Source organism: Aedes aegypti, chromosome 2, assembly GCF_002204515.2.
Source record: "Aedes aegypti strain LVP_AGWG chromosome 2, AaegL5.0 Primary Assembly, whole genome shotgun sequence".
NCBI classification, from domain to species: Eukaryota; Metazoa; Arthropoda; class Insecta; order Diptera; family Culicidae; genus Aedes; species Aedes aegypti.
The window spans coordinates 372,025,224-372,050,976 of record NC_035108.1 but is presented as its reverse complement, the minus strand read 5'-3'; the positions used below and the strand labels follow the sequence as shown (position 1 = coordinate 372,050,976).

At 38.2% G+C, this 25,753-nt stretch overlaps 1 protein-coding gene across 1 annotated transcript in view; it reads right to left on the bottom strand.

Moving 5' to 3' along the window:
* The window catches only part of LOC5569441 (HEAT repeat-containing protein 1 homolog), a 32,933-nt gene extending 8,234 nt beyond the window's left edge, over positions 1–24,699 (bottom strand). The window contains exons 1-3 of the mRNA XM_021846708.1: positions 24,577–24,699; positions 23,345–24,518; positions 21,587–22,974 (exon numbers count right to left, since the gene is read on the bottom strand). Coding sequence (XP_021702400.1) covers positions 21,587–22,974; positions 23,345–24,510 — 2,554 coding nt within the window. The 5' untranslated portion in view covers positions 24,511–24,518; positions 24,577–24,699. The remainder of the gene's footprint in view (positions 1–21,586; positions 22,975–23,344; positions 24,519–24,576) is intronic.
* Between the last annotated feature and the right edge of the window lie 1,054 nt (positions 24,700–25,753).

The window sequence follows — 25,753 nt, the reverse complement described above, 5'->3', positions numbered from 1 at the left end:
TTAGAGCTCTGTGATCGTTTTTACGTTAACATCTTATGCTCAGATGAGGCATCTTGAGCTCAGCAATCCACGCGTTTGATTCATTTGACGGCAATCCACATATTGGCCAAGAAATTGTCAGTGGGAAATTAAATACAAAGCTAATCAGGCGAATCCCCAACTAAAACGGAAATTATCAAGCACAACCAAGATAAGTAAACAATACTTATTAAAGTAATATCTCGCTTTAAGTCTTTTTTACGTTTTCAGGGTTTGCAGCATTTTTGTTTCACGTCTGCTGAGTGCAGGGAAATCGGAAGAAACAATAAATTGATGAATATATGAAGCAATACAGTTGTTAAATTAATAAAAAATGGCATGTTTATTGATTTCAATTAATCAATTAAGTAACTACTCTTTGACTTTTGTTATTCATCCATTGATTATGTACCTATAGCTATTCCCATGTTGAAATCTGATGACCTCACGCATATAGAATACCCGTGGCACATGGCAGTTCACTGATCAAAAAAGGGTTCTAGCGGTGACAATAACAATGCTTTCACTCCAACTATAACCTAAACGAAAATTATTTTTCATATTCATTTAGGTAGTTTAGATGACATAAACTACTAATTTTTGCTATAGTGGTTCACCGCCTTTCACAAATCGTCCCACAAGGAAACATCGTTGGTAAAGTTTGCTCTGTATGGGAGGAAATCAATGATGATACAGACTGGATTCCCCTGATAACTGGACAGCTGAAAACCCAGCTTAACCTTTTCACTAAGTGGGGAAGAGCCCAATATATTCAATAAACGAATTCAGAGGGTATTTCCAGTTCAGTCTATGCTAAAACATTATAAGTTTGGTTCTTGGACATACTGTTATTTTGTTAGAAAAATACTACATGCCTGACATTGCAGAAGAAAAGTGCAGAAATTGTAGTTTTTATCGCTTGAAACCAATATTCCAAAATTATGTCTCACCAGTCTTAATTGCCACACACGACGATATTTTCAAGGATCACAGTTATTAGGAAAACAAAAAGGTTTCAAAAATTGCTCTCCAATCACACGTTGTTTATTCTGCAATGGAAGGTAATAGAAAAATAAAATATAATAAAAATTGATTTATTAATGTTAACCCAATCACAAGTTAACTCGCCCAAACCACAAAAAAATGACAAGAATATCTTTTGATGCTCAAGATTGAGAGATTTTATCATTTCAAAGCGCTCTTGGATTACAGATAATATCTTTCAATTATCTGAAGATGATCTCGTTCATCAGATGAGATTGCAATGCCTGAACAAAATACACTTTATAGCAATGAGGAAGTCATGTCCGTGCTACAATATTATTCTCGCCGCCGAGCGAAATCAGCACTGCTGGTCTGTTGCCAAATCATTCCATTTTACTTCCGCTTATCTCTCTATAAAGGATCACTAGTTGGAACTGGCGCAACCCGTTCTGAATCACAGTTCCAACTCCAACCCGATTCAAGTCTTCCTTTAGGAAAATATATTTTCCTCCACAGATTTAAAATTCAAAACCAACCCCTTACAACAAATCTCTCATCCACCCAGCAGTTACGGTTCCGCTAGTTCTATTAGAGGCTATTTTTTACTATTCATGCCGACAAATGCCTAAGGGCGATGACATATTGAAAGAGAAGAGAAGTGAAGTGAAGTGTTGGCGAAAAGAGAAGAGAAGAGGTAAAAATGGTATGGCATACTGGAAGAGGTTTCGAAAGAGTTTCAATGCGCTCCGTGTTTTCATTGATTTTGTGCTTCGGCAACAGCATGCTGCCTGCGACCGGAGAGAGAGCGCGCACGGCTGCTCTATTCGGTTTCTTCTCCTTTCCCATGTCCCATTCGCATCAACAGAGGCCTGTAAAGGCGACTCTGTAGAATGTATCAAGTTTGTTAAAATCATTTCTCATCAAGCAGGAAGACTGCTTCTCGATGGCGTGCGAAGAAATCTACATTCTTTGGATGTGATCCATAACCGTAGTAAACAATCATTTCCTGGTCCATATTATGGATCACTAGTTAGAAGTGCTAATATTTGGTATTTAGAATCAACAATCAAGAAAAATGTTTTCCAATGATGAATTTATACTGAATCGAAGCGAACGAGCATGTTTTATGCTATAACATTTGAATTTTACCACCTGTGGGAGCTTATGAATGCTGACGGCACTTCTTACAGAAAACGACCATATAATGATAGCTATGTGGTACCAACTAAACATTTGTCAAATACACCGTTATTTAGCGGTTGAACATTACAAATGGTAGAAGACAAATAGTATAACATGGGAAAAACATGTTTTACGTAAACGTTTATGTTTTGGGCAAGTTATTCGATGTTGACACCAAAGTGATCCGTCACTGTGGGTGATCCGTAACTGCGTGGGCGGAACAACATAAAAATTGGAGAAAAATATAACAGAATAAATAAGAAATCTAGAAACGTTTTTCTCAATTAAGAAACAAAAATTTTGAAAATAAAATTTCTCAATTGTACCTTGGCTCTAAGCATTTTTGGAAATTATATAAAATTAAAAAAAAAACCTCAGAAGCCAATACCGGCATTGGAAGAAGAAAACTTCTATGCAGTTTGAAAGCGCGCACAATTTTAATTAAGGACTTACTAGTCCAATAGAAAATCAAGTTACTCAGGACTTCGAAAATATTCTCAATCAAGAGAACGTTTTCGAAAATTCCTGGGATACTGATTTAGAAGAAATGAGAACTATTATTGAAAAATTCAAAAATATGAAAGCTCCTGGCGATGATGGAATTTTTTACATCCTCATCAAGAAACTTCCCGAAAGTATATTTTTAACAAATGTTTTCAATTAGCATATTTTCCTGACAAATGAAAAAATGCTAGGGTTGTACCAATTTTGAAACCAGACACAAATCCTGCAGAAGCTTCTAGCTATCGTCCAATCAGTTTGCTTTCCTCCATCAGTAAACTTTTTGAAAAAGTCATTTTGAACAGAATGATGGCCCACATCAACGAACATTCATTTTTTGCCAATAAACAGTTCGGATTCCGCAATGGACATTCGACCACTCATCAACTTTTACGTGTATAAAAAAAGTGATTCATTCCAAAAAATCTGAAGGCTATTCTACTGGTCTTGCATATCTAGATATAGAAAAAGCATTCGACAGTGTTTGGCACTGAAGGCTTGATCGTAAAATTAAAAAAAATTAATTTTCCAACATACATTGTTAGAATAATTCAAAGTTATCTGTCAAACCGTACATTTAAAGTTAATTATCAGAACTCCAGATCTGAAAGACTTCCTGTAAGAGCGGGTGTTCCCCAAGGCAGCATTTTGGGACCAATATTATACAATATTTTCACATCTGACTTACCAGAGTCAGGGATGTCAAAAATCTTTGTTTGCGGATGACACAGGCCTCTCCGCCAAAAGACGAAGCCTGCGTGTCATCTGTAGTCGATTGCAAAAAAGTTTGGATATTTTTTCTTCATACTTGCAAAAATGGAAGATTTCTCCTTATGCTTCCAAAACTCAACTAATAATATTCCCACGTAAACCAAAAGCTCTTTATTTGAAACCTTCAAGTAGCGGACTTTGGGGCAAGTGTGCCATAGGGGCAAGTGTGCCACCCCTGCTTTTTATAAAAACTACAATGTATATTTTCTCTTTGAGCTTAACAATATGTTCCCTTATAGTTCACAATACAGTGATCAAAATATGATAAATATTGCTCTATTTTTCACGTATTTACATCGACTTGTGCAAAGACAACCAAATTTGAGTGGATTTTTATAAGATTTCGTTGTTTCTAAATAGCATGGTGAAGGGTAAATGATTACCAGATTTTTCTAACGTACTGTACATCGTGAAACTATTCAAATGTGTAAGTAATTGTGGCATTTAAACGAAAAAAGTATTTTGTTTTACATACGAAATCCAGTTTGGTTGAAATGTAGACTTATTGGGGCAAGTGTGCCACCTATTTGGTAAACAAAAATTGTTGGAGTGAAATTTATAAAAATGTAAACATCATCAACAAAATCATAATAATAAACCAAAATGAGGCACCAGCAGTAGTGTCTGAAGTATAGTATGGGAATAACTGACATGTTTGCCCCCCAAAGTGATTTGTTCTCAAAATATTCAATAATAACATGTTTTTCTTATTAAGTACCGTTTTACATATTAACATCAATATTTTACCGTTATTCAGTGCTGGTTAAGTTAAATATTATACATATTCACCGTAATATTAGGATAATACATAACATTGTATTGAATGGAGATAAAAATAATCATTTCAGTTATTCGAATTGAGTAATAGGGAGTTTCGCATGTTTTGAACCTTGTTATAAAGCATCCCCTTATTACGGTAAACTTGAAATTATTTTTCAATTAATCGATTAGCGTCTGCTTTGTAAGTAATATTAATAGGAAATAAATAAAATTTCATTACTAGTAGAATTACATGCGATGTTCATTCGGTGGCCGTCTTGCCCCATATGGGTGGCACACTTGCCCCATTGTGTTGAAGCTCCAAAACAAATACTTTTTGAAATTATTTTCATTTTAAATGGCACAGTGTTTATGAAAAGATGTGAAACTAACATCATGAGGCTAAATTGGTGGATTTTATAAGCTTTAAGCAAAGTTAGAGAACAATTTGCTTAAGGTGGCACACTTGCCCCAAATTCCGCTAGACATGTTGACACGATGAGAGGGGTTCCAATAAATTTGTCAGATGAAGGTAATTATCTAGGGCTCATGCAAGATAAGAATTTAACTTTCAAAAATCACATTGAGGTCATTCAAGTCAAATGTAACAAATATGTAAAATGTCTCTATCCCATTATTAATAGAAAATCAAAACTTTGTCTTAAGAACAAGCTTTTGATATGCAAACAAATTTTCAGACCAACCATGCTGTATGCTGTATCAATATGGACTAGCTGTTGTGATTGTAACCAGGAAATGTGGGCTTCGTAGCCGTGCGGTTAGCGGCGTCAGTCGTTTAGGCGTATTGTGCTATGGAGTGTGGGTTCGATTCCCGCCCCAGTCGGAGAAAACTTTTCGTCAAACGAAAAATTCTTCACTGGTCCACTGGTTGTTCCGTGTGTCCGTTGTCTAATCTTAGTTATGTTCAGTCTGTGCAGCCTATGGCTGAAGACGGTGTAAATTGTCTTTAAAAAAGCTCTTCAGAGAATTCAAAATAAAATTTTGAAAATGATTCTGAAGCTTCCTCCCTTGTATAGTACTAATGTGTTACATAAAATATCCAATGTTGAAATATTGGAACAAATGTCAAATAAAATAATTGATAATTTCAGGCACGATTAATGCGTTATATTTTTAGGTTAAGTTAAGTTAAGTAAATTGAAAACGTGTTTTTTCTCTTATAAGCAGGTGAAATCAACTCACCTGTTAAAAATCTGAACTGCTACAGCAAATGAAATGTAATATGTTGTTAATAAAATCTTAAATTTGTTTTACAGAATTAGGATGCTAGTGTTGTCTAATAACACAGAACACACAGAAGAAATGAATGTAATGTTTGAAATGATACAAATAAAGAAATTAAAAAAATGATATCTATCAAGCCTACCGAATATTTTTTCAAAAAAAGTTATAATTTTCCAGAATTTTGAAATTGAATGCCTTTTTCCAATCAAAATTAAATTATTAAACTTCTGCTGTTATGAACGAAAAATTTCTTTAAATTCACTTAACACTTCAGTCGTCGCGCTGTTGTATTTTGTACAACACTTTTGAAAAAAAAAAACTCGCTTTTCGTCCTCAACAGCAGTGTAGTGGTTTTGACGGTGGTGAACCGCGCGACGACTGGAAGTTTAAACAATACACTAGTTATAGATATAATATCATGTTTGTATCTATGGAATGAAATAGTATGTTAATTGCATACCTTTTCTACGAGTACTTTAAATGGTTTATGAGAATCTTTTCTAAACTTGAATCATCGATATTATAAACAAGATCACGAATGGTTCCAATTGCAGTTAATTTTTAAGTAAATATTGATTTTCCGAACGGGTAATAATCGATCAAATTTGAGAGCGATTTCCCGTTTTATTGAAGTAAAAGCTATGGTTTTAATGATTGATAACAAATCGACTCTCTTATTTATAAGTCATGGAACATTGTGGTTTTCCTTTTTTTTCTACGGAATGGCCGAGTGATAATTTTGCTTTGGGGAATTTAATGTATAAGATCAGTTCAGTGGTACAAAGCACACATTTTTTTTTCAAATATAAAAAAGAACTTTTCTTTTGTGTTTGTTAATTTAGTTTACTCCCAACTGTTTTCATCAGTTCGAAATTCACGCGCAATATTAGTGCTGCCAATAATAGTTCAAATTATCTTCAAGCGTTTTCGCGCGTCGAAGCACCACACGAACTGCTTTCACGCTAGACCACACTTTCCATCCCTCTTCGCATCGCTTCAGTATGCCAGGTAAGCGCGATTTTCATACAACATGCATGGAGAGACCTTCAACGCGTACGCTCCTCTTTCACATCCTCGCTTTCTGTCTGTTCTAAGTAATATAGTTTGAGATTTTATCAAACATGTCTTGTCGATTTTTTATATACCGCATTGACAAGTGATCCACAAGGAGCAAGTTTGTTTTACGTAAGCCATAGTGTTGCACAAAATATCTAGATACAGTGAAACCTCCATGAGTCGATATAGGAGGGACCATCGACTCATGGAAATATCGAGTAATGGAACAGCAATTCTTTGGATGATAGTGTTGCACACAATATTTCACAAAATTTTATTGAACTGGTGCTTGATATTGAATCGTAATCAAGAACTCTAGGAAGATTCCCTGTTTTTAGAGGCGTTTTACAAACAGTTACTTAAGGTTTATCCGATCGAATTGCCCGGAACCCATAATGGCGTTGTTTTGGTTTTGTTTCACATTGGGCTGGATAGATTATTTTAGATAGGTGAGGTTGGGACGGAGAATATTGCTTTTACCTTGAATTTCAATTTTCGATGGAAAATCCATCTGATTTTTTTTTCTAATTTAGATGTCAGTATTATCATTCTGTATTTCTGTTTATTTGCTGTCAAATCATCTAAGAGTGAACAATCTGCTCTTCAAATCAGCAAAATGGAGCCACATAAAGCCAAGAGTACTCTGAAAATTATACAAGAGTGAATATTCAAACTGATGAAAGTTTAAATCAAAGCCTGACCTTACATGATCAACTGATCATATTCCTCGACATCTTTTTATCTCGATTTATGAGGAAAATGTATACAGGAAACAAGACAAATAGAAATAGGGAATATATGATTGACGAATTATAATTATTCATGATTGTAATAAAAATGTTGAAAAATATAGATATTTAAAAGAGAGATTAGTGCTGAACAAGCAAAATATTATTCACCCCTGTTCTTGTTTATATTCAAATGCCATTTCGATCGAAAACAGTTTTTCATTTTCGCCAACAATACCAAGTAGGGATTCTTCCACCACATTTAATGATAAAAGATGTTCTGAAGTAGTTATCAACTGGAGAAAGCAATAAAATAATATAGAAAACAAAAATACTGATTACTGTGATGCATCAAAACCCGGACACCTAAGATGATACACATATTCAAATGCTTGCATACGATTGGTTAATCGTTATTTTATTATGTATTACTTTGGGATGATAGCTTTTAGGTTAGAACTTGATAATTTTCACCAAATTTACAATGAATTTAATGAAAATTGAGTTAATTCTGCATCATGTCGTGTCCATAAATCCGGACACATGAATCAAAATCTGGACATTCAAAAAATCGCAGTTGTTCTTAAAAAAAATAAAAACCATTAAACATACCGTCAAACGGGGTAACTTGCAACAGGGGTGAAACTTGCAACACTTCGACATGTAACCGAATTGTCGTTTCGTTCAGCATTGAGTTAAATTTTTATGATTAATCCCGCCATTTATTGACCTCAGGTATACAACAGAAGATTTTGGCAAAGGTTTGGGAATTGTTTGTTTATTGCTTGGTTTACTGGAGGTGAAAATCATATTAAACGTTGGATTGCATGAAATTTATACTGAAAAACGTTCTTCGTACCACAAAAACGGTAGAAATATGTAATTCAAGGCATTCGCTAACAGTTACAGTACTTAGTAAGGTACTAATTGACAATATAAAAGTTTTGATAATTTGATGCTTAAACACTATAAAAATTCAAAAAAGTGTTTGACTACCCTTGTGGGGTAACTTGCAACAGCCATTTTGATCTCAATTGTTTGATATTTCTTGCCGTGTATTATCGAAAACACATGAAAAGGCAAAATTGAACATACATTTGTTCAGTAACATTAAAATTTTTGTACCGCAATTAATTCAATACACGTTTGGTACTAAATATTGAAAATTTACATGAATCGCATTATTATTAGAATTAGATTTATTTTATTCATGACAATAATGAAAAAAAAAATAAAATCTGTATAAAAACTAACTTGCAGATCTGCCATTGGGAACTTTCTGCATGAAGTATGATAAAAGTTGTTTTAGAACACCAATAGAGACCATTTTAAAACAAACATATCAATATGAGGTACGTCACTTTGATTTGAATTTGTATAAGCAATAAGTTATGTGACGCATAACCTAAAAAACAATTGTATTTGAAGAAAAGTTGCATTAAGTCGTTTTAATGGCTTTCAAATTACTACCAAGACTTAAAATATGCTAGAATTTCCTCGTGTGAACACCTTATGCAATACTAATGAAGTTTTCAATCGATTTGGTTTAATACTCATAATTCAATCAATTATAATTAGTTTTCTAAGAGTACAGTAGCTATTTCTAATTATCGTCATACTTTTATTGCAGAAAATTATTAAATGATCATAATAACACGATATAAGTTAAGTTTACAATGGTGTACTTCAGGTGCAATGTGTGTTGCATGTTACCCCACATCAGGGGTAGCATGAAAATGTATATTTTTCGTCTCTCCTGATCCCAGGAATCCAAATTCTGATAAAAATTATATCACGTGGTATTCTTCACGTGGCGATTAGGATACTAGATGGTTTTTGTCTCATCGGAATCCTCAAATTTTTCATCCATATAGCTTTGAAGTTGAAAATTGTTGCAAGTTACCCCGTTTGACGGTACCTTGATATCACGATACAAAGATTCATGGATTTGTAAAAATAATGTTGTTCCTCTGTTGGATTATACAGAAACATCATAGAACGTAGGTTACTTGTGATATGTGCGTCGTTCCCCCAATAATTACACATAATTTACAAACATTTTCAGTTAATACTATTTAAAATCACAACGGTATAACATTCAACGAGTTTTCCAGGTTTTCGAACAATTATGATGTTGTATTTCTTTTTGAACTTTGAAAAATTGTATGCTGACACACTGTGTCAGGATTCGAAACCACACATATAAGTATCCGGACAGTCTTTTTCTAGCACAGAATTACATGCATTTCATTAATTTCTTCGAAACTATTGACTTTACCGAGAACAAAATATAAACAAATCACTACAGAACATAAATCACATATGATAAGCACGTAACAAACGCGTGATGAATCGCCGAAACGCGATGGCGCATTGAGTAGAATTTCTTTGGTTATCGTTAATTTTGAAAGCAAACGCGTCCTAGCGGAACCGACTTTTGTTTTTGTCTTTGTTAATGATTTACAAGACTAACTTGATGTCGATTCATGTTACAATGGTCAGCAATAGTTAACATTAATAGTAGGAATAATATTCTCACACTAGGAAGGATATTTAACATTGAAATTATTGAATTTCACCAGAGTGTCCGGATATTGGTCCTGTCCGGATTTTGATTCATCACGGTAACAGTTTATCAATAAATCAGTTGTAATTATGATAAGTTACAAAAGTTAATTCATTTAATTAGAAAATTCCCTATTTGTGGATTTAATTTACTAGCAAACGTTCTGATCCGTACTCCATTTACGCCAAGAACGAGCGCAGTCATACCATATTCCTCTAGCGTTCACTAGCGTTCTTGCGCGTCGAAGCAGCAAATGATTTCCACAGATCTCTTTGAACCTCTTCACTTCGCCTTCAGTATACCAGGTAAGCGCGTTTTCCATATAGTTTGCATTGAGAGAGCTTTGACTCTTTTCTCTTCTCTCCTTTCATCCCTTCTCTACTCCTGCAATATGTCATCGCCCTTAATCTATCTGTTAGCTGTTGATCCGGAAGATTTCCGCCTTGAGGCAGCAACAGCTGCGCAAGGAAATTTTGAGCGGATGTTGCTGTCTCTAGGCGGGAATCTTCCGGCATATTCAATCCCTTCAATCCTCGTCGGCACAAAGCAGAAAGATCAGGCATCTGTCGACTACAATCCTTGCGTTACAGAACCGTGTAGTGTTCGCCGTATGCGGTCATAACCGGCCAAAGCGGCGAAGGTGGTTTCCGGGGTGATTACGGTGACTTCAGGAGCAGTGAAGGAAGGAGGAAGCGAAACCGCAACGGAGCCCATTATGATGAATGAAAACATAAACAAAAATCATCTGGTCATTCCAGCTGATCGTAAACTCACCACAACGTGGTGGCAAAACCATAGGGGAAAAAAGGGTCTGCATTTTTTCGAGGTGAGACAAATTGTAGGGGACCGAGGGGTGAACTAACGTGCCGCAAGTTTTTCATTGTTTTCTAACAGTTAAAGGCTCCAAAACATATCGGTTCCTTAAGAAAGTTTGTTCAGTAAATTGACAGAAAGCATATAAGCCAATGAAAATTTTTCATGGAAATGGTCTATTTGGACAAATTGAGATGTAAAATTGTGAAAAATAATAGAATTGTTCTGGTGGGCTTCGATCCCACGACTCCCAATACGCTAGACTGGGCGCGTTAACCAACTACGCCACAGAACGGGTAACGATTCTGCAGCGCAATCGGCCAACCTGAAACCAAAGACCGTCACGACCCCATTTTCTCCTTCACAACCCAACATCTCCTTCGGCTCTCTGAGATGCCCAATTCGACTCTCCTAAGCGTGCCTACGAATAACAGTGAGAGATTTTATTTTTAGCGTATTTTATTTTTGTATTTTATATCGCTTGTGCCACTATAGAGCTTAGCGACATTTGAATTCACGAACATACGGTCGTCATACACAGTTTGTTTTTGTTTTCCTTCGAGAAACTTTCCAGACTCATCAAAAAGCTTTTTTTTTTCAAGTATTCAAGTAGAACTACGTTGATACTGTGAGATACAATAATCAGCTACAACTTTGCCGAAGACCGTTTTTACATAACTAATTACTGAGGCGTCCAATTTGAAAACGATCTTGGGCAAAGTTGTAGCTAATGAATGTATCTCACAGTATCAACGTAGTTCAAATATCCAAGAGCACATGGGCCACATGACCGATTGAACGAATTGGTTGCTTTTCTTATAGTAATTCCCATATAAACTATTAAGGGCTTGTGCAGTCTCAGTTTTAATCCAAATGAGCTCAAATTTTGGGAGAACACTCACACTCAAAATAATCCAAACGTCATTGTTACGTGAAAACATACGTGGTTTTTTTCCATCGCACTTTTCACGTAGCCCAGAATGAACGCATGAACTTTTGAACTTCGTTCATTCCACCGGCGCTATATGGTCGGGGTTCTGCTAAACCGCACCAAGTGCCATTTTTTCCTCAATCGACTTTTATACACAAGAGGACTCATATAATCATTACCTGTCTACCATAAAAATATCAAGTAATTTGAACAGTCCCTTGTAATCTTACATCAAAAAATTTCTTTGGATGGACAAGTAAAACTGTAATTTTGTTCAGCCAGAGCGAACCATAAACCAACGCACGTCATCAGAGGGAATTCAGTTTTCAGATATAAAGCTATATTTTTTCAACTTTCTTCTATATTCTTACAATTTATCCATTCCAAGCAACTCATAGAAACAGAGGCCAGTGAAATTGGGCAGCAATTGAATAAATAAAATTAAATATAGCTCCGGTGGCGTTGATCTATTTTCTTTCAAATTTTATCCAGCCACACCGCACTAAGTACTGTTTATCTGAAAATCACATTTAGACATGGAGTAAAGGCATTTACATGCAATACATACTTCCACTAGCTTGTTATATAATATGTTTATCAAACCACACAGAACCCGTAATGAAAAAAAAAAATAATTTAATCTGATGCTGTGTGAACAACTCAGGTGGACTTGGTGCGCTTTAGTTGTTCAGAAAATTGCATTAACACCATCAAACCCTGTCAGACAAACTGCACATTACTTGATTCAAGTTTATCACCATTCCTTCAAGAAGTGAAGATGACTTAGTGGTAGCACACTAGATTACCGCTCAGAAGGCAAGAGTTCGAATCACGATGAAACTTTTTTTTTTCTGATGTTCTATCCGATGGTGATGGTGATCAAACAACTTTTAGATTCTGTGATTATTTTTATATTGCAGAAAAACATCAGCAGGTCAATGTACATTTGAAAAGATGGTGATTCCTGGTGAACACTTCACGCATTGAACTGTGAACTTGATCAGCAAAGGTGAACCAAATGGGAGCAACTTGGTGCGCTTTGGCAGAGCGAATTCATGGTTTTCTTCGATCATTAGGATCTGAACACGTGAGAATCTTGATTCAATATATACGAATCCTTCCCATAAACACTTGTGACATGGGTTCCAACATGCACGGTGATGATAAACATCATTTGTCTCCAGTTTTACTTGTGTTGTTGAAAACTGTGAAACACATCCAACCATACCGAACCAAGAACCATATTTTTCAATTTTTGTTCAGCCAGAGTGAACTGAGTGCTTCATATTGTTTAATGAAATCCAATCACATCGTTGATTTTTGATGATTTACTAGCATATTTAATCTCGGTGTACTTATTGAACACTGTTAATCACATGTGAGCGATAAAAAAAATAAAATTATCATCCGCGATAAACTAGTACAAGAAACGACTTTAAAGTAAAATATCTCGGAATAAAGATTTTGGCACTTGGTGCGGTTTAGCAGAACCCCGACCATATGTAAGAGCTACGTGGATTTTCCGGTAGCCTTTACAAAGCGTTTCAATAGGACCTAGATGGTTTTGCATTAAATTAACTAGAATAAAGACCAACCTTAAATATGATCCTTGGCATAGTAGTGGCCAAATGCACGGAGTGCCTAACAAAAAAAAAAAAAAATAAAAAATCAATTCACTCTTAGTGAACCATCAAAAAAAAAAAAAAAAAAAAAAAGACCAACCTTATCTCTAATAGGCTTTGGAAGAAAGCTAATTCCCAATTGGAAAATGTAAACAAAACTAAAAGATTGTGATATTTTTATATTCAATCTGAGCATTGTCAATAATGTTTCCCCAAATGTAGTGAGTTTGTTCTGTTTTGTTGCAGCCTTCGCGTGCTATAATTGATAGAGGTTATAAATCAGGTGTAAAATATGAAGTAATGCAGGGGTTCTTCGGTATTCAAAGCATATTTACCTTAAAATTAATCTAACACAGGATTTAAAGTTCAGCAGCTTCTGAAGTTCTGCAAAAATCAAGCGGGAGCCATCTTAGGATTTGCGCTCAACACCGAATGTACGTACAATATGCAGATGTCAAAATGAACTTAGGCACCTACGTGAATTTCACGTAAGTGCGATAGGTAACCTCAGTAACAATTACCGATTCATTATTTGATGGTTATGAACGGCTTAGTGATCTTTATGTTAGGCAGGTGAAGTGGAGGCAAAATGAATTTTTGATTTTGATTTTTCACGTAGCAATGACGTTTGGATTTTTTTGAGTGCAGAATTTGATTTAGAATCGAATGAGCGGTGTGGAGCAAAAACGATTTTTTGAACCACTCTATAATATATGGATTGGAAATACAAGAATTTGTTCCTTCGATTTTGCGATTTTTTGTGTCGATCATTCTATAAGTCGATGGTCCCCTGAATATCGAGTTATGGAGAGTCGACTGTATTTCTCTTTTATGTTGCTATAGGGGAACACAGGGTAAGAGCGCCCGCTGGGGTAAGACGGGCCATACACACTTAGAAAATATCACCGACTCCGGTAATTTTTTTACCGAAATATAAACCGCTGAGCGCTCGGTAATGCTTCCGGTAAACTTAATGATAACCGAACAATCCGTAAGTGAAGTCAAAACGCAGCTGTCAAAATATTACAAATCGTTCGGTAATAATTCACGAACGATTTGTAATATTTATTTATTTACCGAACGCATTGTTCATATTTGCAGGCAGTCAGAATTGGACAGGATGATAAAATAAAATAAAATATTGGCAATGAATTGTGATCTTTAAAGAAACAATCGAATTTATTTCGAGATCGTTTCTTTATTCCTTTCGTCATATTTTTTTTATAAATTTCATTTCAATTTTAGCGATTTCACCGTTAACCTAAAAGTAAGTTGCAAATTCAGCACCAGTTGATTATCTGCTTCAAGCAACAGTCCTGTGGGCGTTTGCAGCTATTCGCCACTTCTAGCAAACAAAACTTATGCCGCCGATTCGATCTTGGATAGGTCAACTTCTACAATCTACAGAAATAACATTGTTTTGTATTCGGTGGTAACACTTATTCAATTTATTTACCTTTCAACGATGCCCAACAGTGGATTTTTTCTCACAGTATTTTCTTGCTTCCACAAATAAACATGGCGGTTAACAATCTCAAATTACTAATTGTTCGATAAAGCGCTGTATCACTAGGTACCGAAGTACGGTAAACTTTTACTGACTACGGTGAATCTAAACGATTTACATTTTTTTCGGTAAATGAAATGACGATTTCGGTGAAAACAAAGAAAAATGCTCTGATTTTCCCTAATTTTGTACGTTTTTTCGGTAAAGCTCGTTTGAAATACCGAAACATCAGTTGAATATTGATTTACAGTACGTTTTCGGTAACAAAATTTACCGAACAACGAAAGAAAATCGAAGTGTGTACCACATAAAATGTTCAAATTACTTCAAAAGTTGTACATCGTTATTCAAGTAAAATTTAATTAATGCTGTTAAAAATGCAAGTCAAATCCACGCATTTTTCCATGTTATAGGTGTATCAAGGTGATCATATGAACATTATATGTATCTAAGTTGTTTCAATTAACCGAAAAAATGAATGTTTGTTCTCAACAAGTTCCCAACCAGATCTTTATAGATTCGCGCCGAACCCACCTGATCTAGTACTGCATTTGAGTGCTAGACTATTGTAGTAGTGCTATAATTCAGTAGCATATAATTTAATTTTCATAAGTTGTAGTAGACTACTTTACAGCAAGTGGCCGTTTTTCTCCACCGTTCCAATTCTAACGGAAATCGCGAACCTGCCCCAACATATTGGTGCCGTGACCAGGATTCCGGTTTCCCTTTCGCCATTGTGTCCGTGATCCGAGTGACGCCAACCGCCATAGTGAGAAGCCGTCGCTATTGAAATTCCGCCATCCTAATTGATCGATTACCCGCCATCCTTCGGAAGAAGATTCCAGAGTGTTCCAGAGTGATTCCAAAGATTAATTCAAGGCCTGTTTGAACCAGGCACACGGTACGTGTGATTCCACTGTGCGCAGAAATTGTCCGCGGGTGCCTTGAGATTTTTTTCCGATTTTCTTTCCACGCCACCGTCCGTCCATCGAGAAGTTCCGCTAGTGCTTAGCAGTCCCTTTGCCCGTTTCCGCCCTCGAAAGTGCTATCGAGTGCCATTAGAACGTTCCCGAAAGTTTCCGTCGCCATTCCCGCTCATCTGGCCACCCCAGCATCGTTTGAAGCCCGACAGTATCCGGCAGCAGTTTATAAAAATACAAGGCATATTCCTAGCCTTGAAAAGGTTAGTAGTATTCCAAAAACCCCTACGCCATTTGTCCGGCTCTACCGGGTCTTTCTTTGTGTGCATCCCCATCTAGAACCGCCATTTTGCCACGCCGCCTTCCGATCGTCCCATCATGGAGGAACAGCGCAAACTCCAGCTTACCAACCGCCGTACGACCCTCATGGCTTCGCTAGGGAGAGCTGAGCAGTTTGTATCCCGATACCAACCCGAACGTGACCAAGCCCAAGTGCCGCTACGCATCGAGAATATCGACCACGTGTGGATGGGACTGGAAGAAGTTCAGACCGAACTTGAAGAAGTAGAGACCACCGAAGAAGGTAGGGAACAGAACCTCCAAATCCGTTCCAAATTTGAGTCCGTTTATTTCAAAGTAAAGGCTGCTCTAAAATCCCTCTTACCCGCCATTGTAACCCCAACTCAAAGCGCAATCCCTAATCCTCCCGCCAATCTGCTCTCTGGCATCAAGCTTCCCACCATTTCGTTGCCAGAATTCGATGGCGATTATAATCAATGGTTGACCTTTCATGACACCTTTGTTGCCCTCATTCATGCAAACGCTGATGTTCCCGAAGTGCAAAAGTTTCATTATCTCCGCGCTGCCTTGAAAGGAGAAGCGGCCCAATTAATTGAATCGATTGCCATTAGTGCTGCCAATTATTCCGTCGCCTGGCAAACGCTGACGACACGCTACGCAAACGACTACTTGCTTAAGAAGCGTCATTTGCAAGCCCTTCTAGATTGCCTTCGCATGAAAAGAGAATCCGCCGAAGCTTTGCATAGTCTGGTTGATGAATATCAACGTCATACCAAAATTCTCCGTCAACTGAATGAGCCCGTTGATCAGTGGAGTACGATGCTTGAGCATCTGCTTTGCATTCGTCTTGACGATGGAACCCTTAAGGCATGGGAAGATCACGCCACTACCGTCACTGATCCGAATTTCAACTGCCTCGTAGATTTTCTACAACGTAGGATCCGTGTCCTTGAATCGATGTCCGTCAATCACCGATCGCACAATTCGCAAACGCCAGTTTATCAAACCGTCTCCAATCGAAAGCCATTGTTCCACAAAGTTGCCACCTACACCGTCGCTGAAGACCATCAGCCCAAATGCTACGCCTGAAATCAGCAGCATTTTCTCATTAAATGTCCCCGCTTCGAGAGGATGAGCGTTTCTGACCGTATGAGAATAGTCGACAACAATCGATTATGCCAAAATTGTTTCCGCCACGATCACTTTGCTCGAAATTGTCAATCCAAATATTCCTGCCGACACTGCCAAAGAAGACATCACACCTTGCTGCACACTGTTAATGAATCCTCTCACCAATCATCACCATCGCGCTTCACCAATCAAACCATTCATGCACCCGAGCAATCATCAAATCGCTTCTACAATGCTCCATCCACTACCTACACATGCACGACCAGCCCCAAGCAAGCAAACAATCTCGCACCTGCATCCAATTCAAACGTTTTGCTTTCTACCGTCGTTCTATTGATCACCGATTCAAATGGTCAAGCTCACCACGCACGTGCATTGCTAGACAGCGGCTCACAATCCAATCTAATGAGCGAGCGATTGTGCCGTCTATTGAAATTAAAGCGACGAGTTGTAAACATCCCCGTCCACGGTGTTGGTGAATCTGCTTCGAATGTGAAGCACAGCGTCCATTCCCTCATTCGATCTCGTAAAAGCAAGTTCGAAATCGATCTTGACTTTTTAGTCCTTCCCCGAGTAACGATGGACCTGCCTGCAGTGACATTCCCCGCTAGCAACTGGCGTATCCCAGATGATTTGCTCCTAGCCGATCCAAATTTCAATGAAACTGGAGCTATTGATTTGCTTCTTGGCGTGGAACATTTCTACACCTTCATTAACTCTGGCACGAAAATCGAGCAAGATCAACAACATCCAACGCTAGTAGACAGTGTCTTTGGTTGGATTGTTGTCGGCAAACCCCAAACTTCAACCGCTCCACAAGCCACCGCATGTCACGTGTACATATCAGATTCCCTCGGATCAGAGCATTCTATCCAAGAGTCGCAAAAGCACCACGATACAAAGATTCATGATGGAGGTGATCTGACAACGAGAGGAATAAGTATGGATGATTCTATGAGCAGTGACCCGTGGCATAACGGTCCTTCCCGGTCGCGTCTGCCAGTAGAAAACAGGCCAATTTTCTCCAAAGCTAACAACCTGTCCAACGAAATCCTCGAGAGACGAGCCACGGTGGCGGCCGTCCAAACCAGGCCGACTGTGAATGAAATTTTCCAGCGAACATCATCCTACACACGACTGCTTCGAGTAACTGCCTATTGCCTACGATTCATCAATGCATGCCGGCGACAAAGGTCATCTGATCAACCAGAAGGAGGCACACCACTCACCGTAGAGGAATTGGCACAATCTCGTCTGAAACTTATGTGAAGCTATCCCAAAACGATTCATTTGCTGAGGAAATTAGGGATTTGAGTAGAGGGAACCCAGTCTCAAAACGGTCTAATCTGCGCTTGTTGAGTCCATTTCTTGATTCAGAGGGAATTATTCGAGTTGGCGGAAGACTAAACCTATCAGAGCAGCCTTTCCTCACCAAGCACCCAATCCTAATCCCCAGTTCCCATCCTTCCACACGTTCTGTTGCCACCGATTACCACCTCGCACTATTGCACGGTGGCGGCCGTGTCACATTGGCAATGAAGTGGCAAGAATACTGGCCGATTCATAGGCGACGATCGATGAATGGCTTCATTCACGCTTCTCCTACACGATCAACACAAACGGGTCAACTACCACAGCGAGGAACAATACCAAGCAGACCATTCACCGTCACTGGCGTCGACAACGTTGGTCTGCTGTACATAAAGCCATCACGCAAACGAGTATCCAGCGAGAGATCTTCGGGAGATATTGCCACAATCTGTGCGACCGATGGAATCCAGTATCATATGAGATCACCGAAAGCCCCTTTCTTCGGAGGGCTATGGGAAGCGGCTGTAGAGACGACGAAAAGGCTTCCGTTGACCGACACCAAGGACGATCTGGCGATCCTCACACCAGCGGTTCCACTCAACCCAATCGACCACTACCAGAAGCTTGGGAAGCGGGTCCAAACATTCTGGCGTCTGTGGTGGACAGACTATTTCCATGAGATGCAACAGGGAAGCGAACGAACTACTCCAAACACTGCTTTTCGATCAGGCAGAATGAGTATATCGGTAGATGAATTTCTTCCACCCGTAAGATGGCCGCTAGCTAGGATCATCGAAGCCAATCCAGAACGTGACCCATCAACTCGGACTGCAACAATCACAAACAGCAAAAGAACGTTCCAGCAACCTACCATCAAAGTTAATCTGCTACCAAACGAAGATTTCAAACCTAAAATTGAAGAAATAGTAAGAAATTGTAAGATTTTAAAGTAGAAAAATTTTTGCATGCACGCTGTCCATAAGTTTTGGTATACAATGAAATTATTTTGACAGTAGAAAAGTCAGATGAAATTAGAAATTTCAGGTGGCGGCGATGTTTGTTCTCAACAAGTTCCCAACCAGATCTTTATAGATTCGCGCCGAACCCACCTGATCTAGTACTGCATTTGAGTGCTAGACTATTGTAGTAGTGCTATAATTCAGTAGCATATAATTTAATTTTCATAAGTTGTAGTAGCTGGCTAGGTTTCGTAAAATTAAGATTTGTAGAATAAATTCATTCCAATTCGAGCTCTAAGATAAGCAAGAAGTCCAAAAGTTGTAACCTCCCAAATTATCCTCCGAATAAAGTGAAGTGAAAAGTGTTAGCCGTTTCCATTCGAGCCAAAGAAAGACTCCTGGTGGCTGTTAGCAGCACCTCAGTGAGCTTTTATAGTGCTTTTGCCGGTAGTGCCGTTTCCCGCCGAGCATAGTGACTACTTTACAGCAAGTGGCCGTTTTTCTCCACCGTTCCAATTCTAACGGAAATCGCGAACCTGCCCCAACAATGAATCAACATCCAGGTTAAACAATGTATAATTCATAAACATCACACTTCGATTTTCTTTCGTTGTTCGGTAAATTTTGTTACCGAAAACGTACTGTAAATCAATTTTCAACTGATGTTTCGGTATTTCAAACGAGCTTTACCGAAAAAACGTACAAAATTAGGGAAAATCAGAGCATTTTTCTTTGTTTTCACCGAAATCGTCATTTCATTTACCGAAAAAATGTAAATCGTTTAGATTCACCGTAGTCAGTAAAAGTTTACCGTACTTCGGTACCTAGTGATACAGCGCTTTACCGAACAATTAGTAATTTGAGATTGTTAACCGCCATGTTTATTTGTGGAAGCAAGAAAATACTGTGAGAAAAAATCCACTGTCGGGCATCGTTGAAAGGTAAATAAATTGAATAAGTGTTACCACCGAATACAAAACAATGTTATTTTTGTAGATTGTAGAAGTTGACCTATCCAAGACCGAATCGGCGGCATAAGTTTTGTTTGCTAGAAGTGGCGAATAGCTGCAAACGCCCACAGGACTGTTGCTTGAAGCAGATAATCAATGGGTTATTCAACTGGTGCTGAATTTGCAACTTACTTTTAGGTTAACGGTGAAATCGCTAAAATTGAAATGAAATTTATAAAAAAAAATATGACGAAAGGAATAAAGAAACGATCTCGAAATAAATTCGATTGTTTCTTTAAAGATCACAATTCATTGCCAATATTTTATTTTATTCTCCTGTCCAATTCTGACTGCCTGCAAATATGAACAATGCGTTCGGTAAATAAATAAATATTACAAATCGTTCGTGAATTATTACCGAACGATTTGTAATATTTTGACAGCTGCGTTTTGACTTCACTTACGGATTGTTCGGTTATCATTAAGTTTACCGGAAGCATTACCGAGCGCTCAGCGGTTTATATTTCGGTAAAAAAATTACCGGAGTCGGTGATATTTTCTAAGTGTGATCATACTGCTTAGAATCACAACTTTTAATTTTTTTCCTTTAAACAACGTTTGTTGTAAAAAAGATTGTTAATTGTGGCTTTATTTTGTCTAGTCAAAAATAGTTTCTCTTAGTAGTGCTAATAATAATAGGTATAATAGGTATACTCTAGGTGCAAGGGAGCTTACATTTTAATCGAAACTATTTATTTCGATATTGTTTGTGAACAAAATCGAGCTGTGAATCAATAATAAAGGAATAGCTCCTGATCTTCATGTCGAAAGATATTTTGCGACGATTTATAGCAAATAGTCGTGACTCTAGGGGAGTCTACTAAGGGTACACCGACCCTATAGGAATTCTATTCTAATACATTCCATTTTGGTATGCTACGCTAATACAATTAACTCTCCCTAACTCGATATCGAGTTATGGAACCATATTTAAAGTTGGTTACCTCAAGGGACCATCTTGAACCGCAGTTGCACTGATTTTGTATTCTAAGATTCGATACCTCCATAGCTCGATGGTCCCTTCAATATCGAGTTAGGTAGAGTTGACTGTAAATGTTCACTTTTATTGCAAAAATATGTTAAATTGAAAAACAAACCATTCAATGAGCAGGGAACGGTGTCCTTACAGTAGCTGAGATTAAAAACATGGTTTTTATCCACCCGGATAAAGTTCTATACCTACGAATATGCCGGAAAGTGATTCTATTCGCCCCATTTTACGGTAGTAATCACCCAATATGAGCACAAGAATATCAATCAAAGGAAACTTACCGATTTGTGTCAGCATTGCATTCAACAGCCTAAAAGCTTGGACTTGCATTTCCGAATCGATTTGCACCATCTGTTTGCTGGTTACATGGCCTTCGACCAAGTGGGCCCCATAAAAGCTGGTCAAAAACTCTACTCTCCGCTCCGGTTGCGGGTACAACAGCTTCAAAAACTTGCTAATTTCTTTGCCGAACACCTTCTTGATTTCTGCATGCTCTTCATCCATACCGAAATACTTTGCCGTCAACAGGCCGAAAATCTTCAACTGCAAGCTGAACGATGCGGATTGGTTGGTATAGTCCTGGGCTTCCTCGACAAATCTAACACGATCGATCAAATAACCAGTGGCAATCACGTGAATATCCATCGGCAGTCGGTTGTACTTCAAACAGCTCAAACTGGACGAAGGAGCATATTTGAAACGACCACTCAAAAGTCGTATCACGAAATCAAACACTCGAGTGGCCAACGCAACTGGAGCGTCTTGAGGAAGCGACGAAGCGACCAACAGCACGTTGAAGCATACTTGAATGGCGTGGAAATTCTGGCCTTCGCCGAGCATCGCTTCCAGGGTATCCAAAATTGATTCGCAATCTATGTTGTCCATTTTGTTCATTGACAACATGAGGATGTTGTGTCTACGGGAAAACTCCGACGATAGAACTTTTTGGGCAATTTTTGCACCCAGATCATCGTCCCCCGGAGGGAATAGGAATGGGTACAACGCAATTATGATCTTATTAAGATTTGTACCTTGGTAAAGCCTTTTGTCGGTTAGGACATCGATTACCTTCAATGTGACCGCTTCCCATCTCTCCAAATCTTTCATGCACTTTAAGCTTATTTTGATCAATTTATCGATGAGCTCATCTTTGCCAATTAGTGTGATCAAGTCCCCAATGTCTAGTTTCATAACTTCTGCAACCACCTCCCAATTGTCGTCATTCAAACGTTCTTTGACACTGTCCTTCAGCAATTCACAGTTGCCATCGCCTTTGAGACTGATGTTCTTGAAATTATCTACCAAATATCGAACAGCATCCGTTCTACGATCAGCGTCATAGTGGAACAGATTCTCAAAGATGCTTGTATCGTCTTCACTGTACGCAGCTTGCGTTAAAAACCCGAGAACATTCCTCAAAGCGTTTCTTTTGTTCTGAGAGAAATTGCCTTGTCCTTTCATTATACGTTTCACAACGTTATCGAAAGCTGTCGGGTACTGGTTTTCGAGTTGCTTCAAGAATCCCGAATACCAAAGGGTTACGGTTTCATCTTTGCGTTCGAAATCTTCTTCATCCGAATCCAAGCTGATGATTTCCGAGGATTTGTCGTCCGAACTTGCATTCGTTGCTGGAGCGCTACTTTTATGGAAGTACGAATTCAAGACACACCTGCAATGTAATAAAACAGTTAATACCTATTTAAATGCGGGAGATGCATGCCACAGGTTGCTAATTTTGCTTATATTGATTTGCAATATATATGAACTTGAACACAATTTACGTTTAGTTTAGTAGCATATTTAGATTGTCGTTTTTTATCATCAGTGCGCGTAAATAGTGACTTTTTAGTGCACATGTCGAAAAACTGACCAAGTTTATAAAAGTTACTCTACCCACCCTAGATTCTGCGAAACCTTTATTTTCAAGAGCTCCCCTCACACAAAAGATTGATTGAAACATCCCTAGTTTGCAAGTTGAACCCCCTAATTTTCTTACGAAGTGAAATTCTGGGTCACCCTGTTTAGCATATAATACTTACTGCACAATTGATTCCGATTCATTTGCATCAAGTGTTATCTCCAGTAACAAACCCTCGCAGAATTTCTTACAAGCCTCTAGATTTTCGTCCTGCTGGCAAATCTTCTTTAAACATTTCTCCAAGATAGCGCGGAACAGCGGCGTAACATTAATTCCGTCTTTTTTGATCCGAGACAACGCGAACGGAAGCCACTTTGCTCCTAGGATTGAAGCAACCAATTCGTCTGAAAATTCACCAAGCTGTTCTTTTTGCGTGTCCGAAATCAAAACCATCAGCATGGTAGCATCTCCCGACAGAGAAGGATGAATCAACACGCACAGCCTTTTGAGGAAACTTTCCAGGGTCTGTTTTGCCAAGCTGGTCTTCGTAACGAGATGCCCGACAATCATGTAGCTTGTGGCAGTGAAATCAATTGCTTTTGAGTTCAAGCCCTTGATGAGGGTCCGCAGGAGAGCAGTAACCAAATTCTCGCCCACAGAATCAACTGCGTCCAACACTCCAATCGTCATCGTACAATAGAAGGCTATCATAGCCTGGAGAACGTTGGCTTTACTATCCAATTCCTTCACTGCTCGTTCCAAAAACTCCCCATAGGTCCTCAAAAATCCTGGATGTCCAGCGGCATGATTAATGATTGCCTTTTTTGCAAGAGGACTGCCACTTTTCTTAACTCCATTCAACCAATACAACGGATCGTTTTTACCGGGGATTTGCAGAATCTGAACACACCTTACGAACATCAATGTTTCGTGGTACGGAAGAATCAATCGCACAAAATCTTCCCGGTTGAATTCATGGATGTGATACCGACGAATCAGCCATTCCAGACACTTGTGAGCGGGTTGCAGCAGGAAATAAGGCGAAACATGGAAGAAAAACTTCTGGATGTTGGTGTCCAACTTCAGGTTCAGTTCCTTGTTCTCCACGGAGCGCTGCAAATCGATCGACGTCTTATCGAACAGTGTATCTTCAAATTGCGCAAAAATAGGATTCAACTGAATCAGCTCGTGCAATCCACTGATTCCGATGTCATAAATGACTTCCCGATCCTTGGAGGCAGCCTGATTGGCATCGAACAAAATCGAGGGCTTCTTGCGGCTGTCGTAAAGCAACGATGTCTGCGGAGCTGCCAAACGCTGCAGCTGAGCTGCGAGACTTGTGGCCATTTTCAGGACTAAAATCGAGAAAAATATAGTCAACTCAATTAAGCCGTGAATAGAGGGCATGCTTACCAATTTAATGTAAAGATCCAAGTAATATTTAAGCAGGAAACTTTGAAAATATTAATTAAATTGGAGCACAAATCAGAAACACGTGTGGAATCTAACGAGTAATGCTGTTATTTTGACGTTTCAGTTCAGACGTTTTCGCCATTCGCTCGAAAAACGCGTGAGAAATGTAAATAAACAGAGAGATTTCGGCGAAAGAGAGTGATTACACGTTAAAACAAATTTATGAAAACCAAAAATTATTTATATGTAAAGTAATTTTGTTTAAACCTGCACGGAGAAATATTTTTACCTAATTTTTGAGTTTACTTTACCCAAAATTAAGTATATCGATTATAGTTTCAACCCAAAATCTCTCGGTTTTCTCTTTCTCCCACACGAATGTTGTCAAAAATAGAGAGAGCTGCATCTACCCAATGGGGGTACTTTGGCCCAATAAGCCAAATTTGGGTAAATGCAACTTTTCTTATGTTCGGATCGAAAGAACTCAATTTTGCGTTAAATCAACCCAAAATTGAGTATATTTTTCTAATGGAATTAAAGCCAAACTACCTAGTGGGGACCTTGGAAATTTAGCCAAAATTGAGTTATTGGGCTCAACTACGGAATTGCGTTGAAACAACCCAAAATTGAGTTGAATTCCGTCTCCGTGTGAGGTTGTTTTATTTAATAAAGGATGGCACACAAATTATTTGTCACGTGAAACGCTAAGCACGTGAAAAATTGTCAATAATAGCTGCATAACACACAAATTCTTCATAAATTTATGACAAGAAACCATTGCTTTGTAAAAAGCCATAAGGGATTATTCAAATATTACGTAACGCAACAGGGGGAGGGAGGGGGTGCTAACTAGTGTTACGGTCCACACAACAATTTAAAATTTTCCATACAAAAGCTGTTACGTGAGGGAGGGAGGAAGTTCAAAATTGGCCAATTTTGCGTTACGTAATATTTGAATGAACCCTAACAATCAATTAATTTGCTGACGAGATGCATATGGATAACTACAAATTGTGTTATATGTAAGGTATACACTATCCACTCAAAAAGGTATAAACAAATAAGGGGCTTTTATTCTTCGAATCATTTACAATATGGCAATAAAAGGTAAGGGTTCATTCAAATATTACGTAACGCAAAATTTGCCAATTTTAGACCCCCTCCCCCCCCCCCACGT